This window comes from Oryza sativa, chromosome 2 (assembly GCF_034140825.1).
Source record: "Oryza sativa Japonica Group chromosome 2, ASM3414082v1".
In the NCBI taxonomy this organism is placed as follows: Eukaryota; Viridiplantae; Streptophyta; class Magnoliopsida; order Poales; family Poaceae; genus Oryza; species Oryza sativa.
The window spans coordinates 22,474,563-22,485,381 of record NC_089036.1 but is presented as its reverse complement, the minus strand read 5'-3'; the positions used below and the strand labels follow the sequence as shown (position 1 = coordinate 22,485,381).

The 10,819-nt window shown below is 41.2% G+C and overlaps 1 protein-coding gene across 1 annotated transcript; it reads right to left on the bottom strand.

Moving 5' to 3' along the window:
* Positions 1 to 1,736: 1,736 nt before the first annotated feature.
* Positions 1,737 to 8,811, bottom strand: LOC4329741 (sugar transport protein MST1-like). Its single transcript, XM_015770999.3, has 3 exons — positions 8,581 to 8,811; positions 3,297 to 3,616; positions 1,737 to 3,208 (listed from the first exon to the last, which is right to left on the bottom strand). The coding sequence occupies exons 1-3, from the start codon at positions 8,735 to 8,737 to the stop codon at positions 2,102 to 2,104; spliced, it is 1,584 nt and encodes a 527-aa protein (XP_015626485.1). The 5' UTR covers positions 8,738 to 8,811; the 3' UTR covers positions 1,737 to 2,101.
* Between the last annotated feature and the right edge of the window lie 2,008 nt (positions 8,812 to 10,819).

Below are 10,819 nucleotides of genomic sequence, written 5' to 3'. Positions count from 1 at the left end.
ATGAAGATTAAATTTTTTACACTAAACTAGATGTTATTAACGTATAATTGATTGAGTTTTAATTATTACTCCCTCCGTATTTTAATGGATGACACCGTTGACTTTTTAACCAACGTTTGACTATTCGTCTTATTCAAATTTTTTATACGAATATAAAAATACTTATATCATGCTTAAATAACATTTGATGATAAATCAAGTCACAATAAAATAAATGATAATTACATGAATTTTTTGAAAAGACGATAGGTCAAACGTTTGTCAAAAAGTCAACGGCGTCATACATTAAAATACGGAGAGAGTATAAACTTGAAAAATAGATTAATATGATATTTTAGAGCAACTTTCATATAGAAAGTTTTCGTACAAAACGCACCGTTTAGCAATTTAAAAAGCATGCCACAAAAATCTTTATCTTTGTTCAACTCTTGTTGGAGGAATGAACGGAACCGAAGATACAGATTTTACCTCAGTTTTTTTATCACGCTTTTCAAACTACTAAACGGTATGTTCCGTGCGAAAATTTTTTATGTAAAAGTTGCTTTAAATTATCAAATATATCTATTTATCAAGTTTGTAATAATTAAAGCTTAAATAACCATGTGTTTCAAACACCACCTAAATAAAGAAAACATATGATCCACGTACAGCCTGAACACATACACGCGTGTCCTACCGAAGGTTGAATAACGTTCATGAGATCATAGTTTTCTACTACTACCTTTATCCTAAAATAATTATTTTTTTAATTTTAAATTTATCCTAAAATACTTAGCACTAATTGTACTACTTGTTATCCATCACCTCTCATTCATTCTTTTTACTCTACCCCATATCTACCACTCTATTTCTATCCACACATCATTTAATAATGGTTACTATAGTTTTTTTTCTTAAACCTTAACCAAGCTGGGTCGAGTCACCCCTCACCATGCGACAGCGGCGATGAGTGTGGCAGCCAATGCGAGAAGGGAGCGCGACGGTGGTGGGAAGAGGCGACGGGAAGAGGCGACGGCAGCGGCGAGGCCGGAGGCGGCGACAGCGGGACAGGGCGCCCTAACGACCGGTGTGGGCATGGGATAGGAGATGCCAACGACAACGATCGGATCAGGAGGGGACGGATCCGGTGAGAAAGTAGGTGGTTACATCGTCATCGTTGTCGACCGGCGAGCAAGCGAGGAGATGGGGCGGCGGTCGGCGAACGAGGAGGTGAGGCGGTGGCCCGGAGACTTGGCGATGGCCGGCGAACGAGGAGGCAAGGCGGCGGCCCGAAGATGAGGCCATGATCAGCGAGCAAGGAGGCAAGCCCGGAGGCGGCGGCCGGCGTGCGAGGAGGAGAATCCGGAGGTGGCGGCCGGCAAGAAGAGCGCGAATGACCTTTTTTTTTCTTTTTTTCGTTTTTCTCCTTTCCCTCTTCTATTTATTTTTGATTTCTTATATTTCCCTTTAGATTTTTTTTTCGTTTGTAGTGATTGATATTTTCATGGTTTTGATGAATTTGAAGGGGGGTATACTCACCATCTTTAATGTAGGGGTGATTGTATCCACTCATCCATTCTACTCCCTCTAACAAAAAAAATAGATCACCAAATCCACCTTTATCTCTAGAACCAAACAAAAAATTGAATCACCATATTCACTGTACCAAATAAAAAACTGAATCGTCATATCTAGCAAATTATGGACCGCCATATCTCATCTAACCTTGACCGTAAAGGTGTGAACCAAATGCACCCTAAACAAACAAACAAGTATCTTTCGTTAATTCGTTACGCCCACATTGTTTTCACGCGAACGACTCATATCAATCGAGATACTGCGGAGTACTGTATATGTGATAAGTAACGTTTGATGGTCAGACTCTACCGTGTCTGCGTTACACAAGACAGAACTAGTCGACTTGTTCGATCATCCATGTCCATCGCCCCGGTTTGCCCAGTTGCCCGTGTGGCTAACCCCAACAACGGCGATGCCGATGGATATCGAGTCCACACTCCACACCACCGCACCATGCATGCAGTGCCCGACATCACGAGCCCATCAGCATTAGCTAACACAACGTACGTACGTGTCAATGCCCAGCCCCCCACCACCACGTCTCTCATGCCGGAGCCCCGTCCGCCTGCTTGGTCTCCGCCGCCGTCGATGGCGGCGGCGGCGGCGGCTTGACGAAGCGCTTCCAGTACCAGTGCTGCGCCCACACCGCGCCGAGCGACTCGATGGGCACCCCCTTGGTCTCCGGCAGGAGGAGCGCCACGAACGCCGTCATGACCACCACCCACGCGGCGTTGTACGCGAAGGCGCCGAACTTGAAGCTGCACAGCATCCGGAGGAACGACTGTGTCTGCGCGAAGGTGAGCGCCAGCGAGATGGCCTCGCTCATGCTCTGCCCCGCCGACCTCACCTCCAGCGGGAAGATCTCGCTGGGGATGATCCACTTGAGGGGCCCCCACGAGATGCCGAACCCGGCGTCGTACAGGCACACCAGCGCCACCACCGCCACCGCGTACCCGCGCGGCATCGCCTTCCCGCCGTCGCTCCCCAGCCGCGCCCCGTACGTCCACGCCATGCCCGTCAGGCACACCAGCAGCACGCCGCCGCCCACCATGAACAGCGTCCGCCGCCCGTACCTGTCCACGGTCAGCGCCGCCGCCGCGATGGACGCCAGGCTCACCACGTCGGTGATGATGGACCCCAGGATGGCCTTCTGGCTCGAGAACCCCACCGTGTAGAACAGCAGCGGCGTGAACAGCGTCACCACGATCATCCCCGTCAGCTCGAAGAACACCGGGATGGCGATCGCCATCACCAGGTGCGGGCGGTACTCCCGCCGCACGATGCGCCGGAACGCGCCGGTGTGGTGCTGCCGGTCCTCCTCCGCGGCGCGGGCGATGTCCTTGAGCTCGGCGTCGATGTTGGCGGCGGCTCCGCGGATGCGGCGCAGCGAGGCGCGGGCCTCGTCGAGCTTCCCGCGCAGGACGAGGCTGTTGGGCGTGTCCGGGATGAACGCGGCGCCCACCAGGATGACGGCGGCCGGGACGACGGCGACGCCGAGCGACAGCCGCCAGCCCCAGACCGGGATGGTGTTGGCGCGGTAGTTCACCAGGTCGGCCACGAACATCCCCACGTTGAGGAAGAAGTGGAAGATGCTCGTGAACGCCCCGCGCCACCGCGCCGGAGCTATCTCCGCCAGGTACACCGGCGCAGACTGCAACATATGTACACAGAGAAACCGCCATTAGAACGCAAGACTTACTCTCCCATCATTGGCAATGGCGCCTGGTTCGCGTTCGCACCTGGTTGGTGAAGCCGACGGCGAAGCCGAGGAGGATGCGGCCGATGACGAGCATGGCGATGTTGACGGCGGCGCAGTTGAGGATGGCGCCGACGAAGAAGAGAGAGGCGCCGATGAGCATGGAGTTCCTCCGGCCCACCCTCCGGGTGACGTGGCCGGCGATGAGGCAGGCGAAAACGCCGGCGAGGTAGAGCGAGGAGACGAAGGTGGTGAGCACCTGGCTGTCGAAGATGCAGTACGCGTCCTGCTCGGCGTTGTTCATCTTCGCCCAGATGTCTGGGAAGAACGCCTCGAGGAACGACTGCATCTGCGTCAGTCCACCTGAAATTTTTCGATATATTGCAAACAAAATTAAATCGCTTAATCATCATATGACTAAGGGAAAAAAAATCCATACCCCCATTTAAAAGTTTACAATAATGTACCCATCCATTCAAAAATAAAAAAGCATAACCACCAATAACATAATCACATCCTCGTGTGAATCGCTCTAATAAATACCATCATGCACGGAATGGATCAGAGATCTTTTGGGTGGAATGTTTTGACATCATTGGTTACGATTTTTTTTTTGGCACGAGTTGGTGGCATGAGGGAAAGTTTATAGTGCATAAATGAAATCGCTCGAAACTCATCTAATGTGTTTTTACGCATATTAGAAACCCTCTAACACATACTCAAAGAGACGGAGAGCACACCCATATTGTGTAATATTTGTAGGTAGCAAGATTTAAACCGTAAGGATAAAGTCATGCACCAACAAGTACACAACCACACTACCTAGACCCTATGTGAGACAGATCAATTATTCTAATCTGGTTGGATGCAAAGTCTAATTTTTTATTTTCTTTTAGTGCAAGTTGTTAGTGAAAACAATTATGTTTAAAAACAATTTTGATAGATAATGTCTTTAGCCCTAATTTGTTTATTTTTCAAACAAGCTATGACAGTTTACATAACTACAAATTCCACAATAGAGTGGAACCAGAGGCGGATCTAAGGCCTTTGGAATTTCAGTCCCACTATGACCTGTATTTTTTCCATCATGTAAGATAAGATACTTCCTCAGCACAAAGTACAATGGGCCGGCCTAGGTCTTGGGCCAAACCTAGGCCCCCCTGGTAGAAAACAAAGCATTTGCATGCATAGTTCATAAACAACCACAAAATATTATAGAACTATTGGTTCATCACATTATTATTTATGATAAAGGGATGGCAAAAATACCCATCAATTTCAGTCTAGAGACCTAAAAAATATGGAGAAAAAATATAAATAATTTTAATTGTGACAAGTTTAGGTTATAATGACGTGAACTGAACAATATAGCTGTGTATAGATGAAAAAAAGAAGGTGCCAAATATATATATTTTTCACTTAATCTAGTTTTAGAAAAACTAGGAAGGTAGCCCGCGCACATGCGCGGGCACCTTACTTAATGTGGTGAAATTTTCTTATGAATATTTATGTATGGGTGACTTTTAATAATAATGCTTTTATTATATTCTAAACTAAATTAAATTTACTTATTTTGCTTTGAACGTTGGCACCATCGCTACATATAAATTCTAAAATAAAATTACTTGAGATCGTGCAGTTGTGTCGAAACAATGTATGTGGTTCCCATGAGAAATTTTTTTATATATTTTGACTGCCCTGAAAGATATCTTGCACCCCCTCCCGCCCACACCCTCCAAAATAGTCCAATAATGTCATTTATTACTGTAGTTAATTTTTATATCTATTTTCATTCTAACAATCCTCCTAAAATGTTTGAAATTTTCTATTTAGAATGAGTTTTAAATCCAACAACATTTTTTCAATTTATTTCATGTCCATTTTTTTTTTAGATTTATGTTTTATGAATCATCAAGCTTTGATCTTGCAAATTGGGATGAAAATAGAAGTGCATATAACCTTGCACAGGGTAAAGGCATATGTTTAAATTTTCTCTCGTGTATTGAAGTAATGATCATAGATTCATAGTATTTTTAGTGAATTCTCACTAAACTGAAGTCTCTTATAACAAATAGAAATTTCTAGATTGTTCTACGTTAAATGTCAAGAATTTACAATGTACTATAGCAAGTTTTACCAAAAAGAAAAACATGGACAATGTTAAGAGAAATTAATTAAGTTGGTAGAAAGTCGTTAGATGTCTAACAGGATATAAGTAATAGGTGGAGATCCATTTGTGGTTTTTCTTTGACATATAGATAATTTCAATTTTAATTGTCAGGGAGATAAAAAAACAGAGAGTAAAGGAATGGTGCATGCCACACACGGGCAGGGAGGGAGGAAGGTTTGGCATGTTTTTCTAAATGATTAATCTAACGACCTAAATGATTTGTCATATGTTTAAGTCGAAATCGATGGTTGGAAGTTTTCTTTTCTTGTCAGAATTTGGAGGATACTGTCTCACTTAAAAGAGCAATGTAACAGCTTAAAGAGTGTTTATAAGATGTATAATGGACTTTTAGCACCGCATGCCGCAAAGGAGCGGGAGGGAGGGAAGGATGTTTGGGGTGTTTCTTTTATAAAAATAGATCCAATGACCAAAAATAGTGTGTCAATCGATTCAAAATAATGTGTCCAACGATTTAAGTCAAAACCAATGGTTAGATGTGTCTTTTTTTCAAAATTCCTATGATTTTCTCTAATTTAAGAATGTCGTTTAATGGCTTAGAAGCGTTTATGCGATGTTAATGGGCATTAACACTGCACAGGGAGGGTAGGGAGGAGAGAGGTTTGAGATGTTTTTTATGAAAAAATTCTGCAACCAGAAACAATGTACCCATTAATTTAAATAGAAACCTATATTCAGATGCTTTCTTTTCTTTGTCTGTTTTTCTATTATTTTCCCTAATTTAATAGTATTTTCTCTAATTTAATAGCACCGTAGGATATTCTAAGTGACAGTTTGAGAGCCGCTAGACCTAGTACGTGGAGGTCTATTGTGTGTTCTTTTAACCTGTAAAGATAATTTTGATTTACGTACGTATGTTCGCACTGGACGTGGAGGTTCCGGATGTGGTTATTTTACAGAGATCTAATGATATAAAGCAATTAATGGGTCCACCGACTTAGATAAAAATTGATCTGAATGTGTTCTTTTTGTTTTGATAAAATAGATCTAACAGGCTAAAACAATGGGTCCACTGATTTAATGAAATTTGATGGTCGAATTTCTTAATTTATTAGATCATATCTATATCTATAAGTTAGATGCTATGATCGATCATCTTATTTATCGACCAATTCATGTAGATGTTGACAGAAGTTACTTAAGTCTACACAAAGTTGTTAGATATCTAACAGTGTATGAGTAAAAAATTAGGGTGGCATATTTTGATTTTATTTTCTTAGAGGCCTCAAGATGAATGTGAGTTCAGCAGTAATAATTTTGTAGCGTTACATCATAGTCTATTTGGATCTTAATTATTGATTTAATTAAAAAATACAATGGTACAAATAGGTCATAAATTGAAATATAATTTAAAAGTTACAACTATTTAAAAGATTGTTTATCTATTTATAGAACTACCGAAACCAATAAATTAATATGCATGCATGGCCATAAAAACATTGGATGTCTTTTACCTTAACTAACTTAACTACCATAGGAGAGAGAAAAAATCAACAGAAGGGAGGGAGGGATGGCTAACATGCGTGCGCACACCGAACAGAGAGGAAGGTTTCGGACTACTTTTTTCGAAGATAGATCTAACTAAATCTTTTTTTAGAATTTCTAACAATTTTTTTATTTTGTTAGAGCGCCACATGGCAGCATATGAGCGTTTGTAGGAGTGCCACGTGGCGGATTAGGAGCGTTTGTAGGAAGTTTAATGGACTTTTAGTATATAATAGATAGATAGATAGATAGATGTATGAAAAAAACAGCTAGTCGTAGCATATTGTGTCTCATCTGCAAATCATCATGAACTACGTGTGATTTGTGTCTTTCATAACCGTAGTTGCATCAGCAGGGGAGATTGCTGGGGGTTGCCGTATCAGCAGCGTGAGAGGGCCGCAATGAGAGATTGTGACCCCTGAGAAATGAGCATGTTTTGCGTAGCTCGAGATCATGACACTCGCATATTCTACATCGCGTCTTGTCTCTTTCCGCGATCCATGCATACTGTAGCGTTGACTAACTATTGATTTTCAAAATGTAAGTATTTTATTTTCTTGTGGGAAAGATCAGGCGTAAACAAATTTCCTCTGCTTTCACTGTCGTAAATCATATCTCTGGACTTCATGTTTGTTTCTTTGTTAAAAGAACATTTCTTTTTCTAAAAAACAATAAGTATAAATGAAACGATGAGACTGAACAGCATAAGCGAAATGATAAGTATGCACCTTGGTCTTTGGGTACGTATGCGTCCTTTTTCATTACACGCTGCATGATTAATCATTAATAACATTCATTACCTAAGCAAGTACAGCGTACTCGTAGTAGTACATATCTGTAACAGTAAAAAAATGTCCTGGGATTTTTTTCACCTGGGATAGTGTAACGATATTCTGAGGTAGTAGTGTAGTACTAGCGGTATGACTGTTCTATCTGAAGGAAATGGCAACTTGACAAGCTAGCCTTGCCAATTGCCCCCATCAAGTAGAAAGGTCCAATTGACGAGGAGACAAGACAGAGAATCTCCACGCCGATCAAACGTGACACCTGACTCGATCGACTAATCTAAGTAGGGCTGTGTTTGGATACAAACTTTTAACTTTTTCCATCACATCGATCTGTCATACACACATAATTTTTCAGTCACATCGTATCAATTTCAACTCAAACTTTTAACTTTGGAAGAGTCAAGTAGGATATCGACTGGATCTGTCGGAAGAACTGGAAAATGAAGCTGACAAAGCTTCTTTCAGTAATAGAAAAAACAGAGAGAGTAAAATTGCACTTTATTCCGCCTCTGCATCATACAATCTATGAGTTGTCTTACTATCTCGATAGGATTAATGCCTTCAATTTACTCCCTTTTCGGTGGATCATTTGGGCGTTGGTCTGTTCTGGTAGATGTCTACAAGGATGGCATCTTTAAGCATAGGAGAACAGCTCACAAATCTTGAGCCAAACTCTGTTTTTTCTATTATGAAAGAGGCGAAGAGCTAGAGAAACTCGGTCCAAATCGTGCCAGAAATTCATGGCATATATAATTTGCGTCCGATTTGTATGATCATCGGACGCAAGAATGGATTGTGTCCGATATATAATCGTGCCAGAAATTCATGGCATATATGCAGCAGAACTGAGCGAGTGGCTGACTGACCTGTGATGCTGATGTCGTAGCCGAAAATGAGCCCGCCGGAGGCCGCCATGAGGCAGCTCATCACCACGGTGAACGTGATCTCGCTGCTGTACCCGGGCGCCACGCCGGCGCCGGCGCCGGCATCCGCCGCCGCGACCATCGCTCCCCCTCTGGCCATCTCCACCGCCCGCAGCAGCAATTCAGCAAATCAGAGAGAAAAAAAAAATAGCCCGCACAGCTCAACGCGAGTGTGTATGTACCACCATGTGGTACGGTACTTATAGCGGCAGAGTCAACAAGCAGCCTCAATCTGTCCAATTGGAGATCGAAGGCGATGAAGTTTCTTTTTCTTTTTTCCTTCTTAATTTGATCCAGCTTGTAGCCGACTATGCTACGCCCCATCGTTGACAAAAACGGCGAGAGGGTAGTAGTATTTGGGCATTCCGCTTGATTGAGTGAGCAAGTTGCAGTTAATTGTCAGTTTGTCACCATGATTTGAGAGAAGAAACCCTTTGTTGCAGTTAATGATTCTCCAGCGACATGAAAAAGTTTCATAAGTAAGCAAATGGTTAATACTAATAGTAGGCTACGAAGAACAGGTCATTGTAAGCGATATATAATTGTGCGAGTGAGATTATTATCATCCCCATGATTGTCCAGCGGCATTAAAATGGTTCTGAAGTAAGCAAATGGTGTGCGTTAGTCGGCTACAAAGAACAGGTCACTGTTAGGGATATAATTGCACGAATGAGATTATCTTGTGTGGAGGAACGGATAAGAGTGGTGTTGCAACAGATGGCCAAGTCACACAATTCCACTTGCATAAACAAATATTGTGAAACTTGCATCATCCATGTTCTCAAAAAAATAAAATAAAAAACTTGCATCATCCACCCAGAAGAGTTTTCACACAAAGTAAAATCGAGACCTGATGCAAACCTGACGTGAACTTCGATGACATCGTGTCCCAGAACTATGATAGATCAATCTTTGATGGACCAATTAAATTATGATATAGATGTCTGTAATATGTTACATTTCCAGTGCCTATAGGCAGTAATGTAACTTATCTAGTTAAGCAGAGCACATGCATTCTTCTCCCTAAGAAGAGGGACTTGGTAAACTCAGCACATGACTCTGCGACCGAGTTTGGCTACTGCTAAAACCCTGCAGTGCTGTTCAATTGCGGACCACATACATGTGTGATTTTCAACATTTCTGGATAATTTAGTGCAAAAATCAGTAGTTTGCTGCACCATTGTTCTTGGAATGAATCTAGTCAGAAAAAAATATTTATTTGCAAGGTTATTATTCCACTTGCATAGTAAGTGCAGTGGACTGACCAGCAACATGGTAAGAACCACACCACTAGCACGAGGCTACCACGGGATTAATTATTAGAATATACTATGTGAAACCCCACACGTTGCTATGGGAATTCAGTATAATAATAATAAGTAAAAATAATGTGTAATATAACTAAATAATATAAACGTAACTTACATAAGCACTAAAATCAATTGATGTGATATGACTTAATTAGAGAAGAGAGAAATAACATTAACCAAGTGAGGATGAACTTAGATAGGTACATAAGATATTATAAATAACAATGAAGATATATATTAAAATATTATGTAAATTATGTGGGATGATGATTTAACATGCTTTCATTTAAAAAGCTCTAAAATATAATAAAATTTATATTATAGATAATATAGTATGTTTGCATGATATTAAATGTATTGATTGTTAGTGGATGATGATGTGGTATCTTATTTGCATGTTAAGTTTTAGTAGTTAGTGGATTATAATTTTATAGTAAGATATGATTTTTGCAGTATGGAATGGCGAGTACAAAATCAACAGGAAGATAAAGACCAAGTTGCATTTTCGTTTTCAGGGTTGACGAATTTTGCCATTTCCTCAATGTCAACCCTTTCAGGATATCGCTGATTGCCAGCAAAACGACAAGTGTCAGTAAACTGCAAATTCATAGGCTCATAGCCGAAACCCGAAAGAAAGTACTCCCTCCGTTCAACATACGTTCTGGTCTCTTGATTTCTCGTATAGATTCAATAATATCCATATGAATTTTAACACACATATAAAGCATATATATATATATATATATATATATATATATATATATATATATATATATATATATATATATATATATATATATATATATATATATATATATATATATATATATATATATATATATATCTGACGAGCGTTGATATTTTCCAAAGTA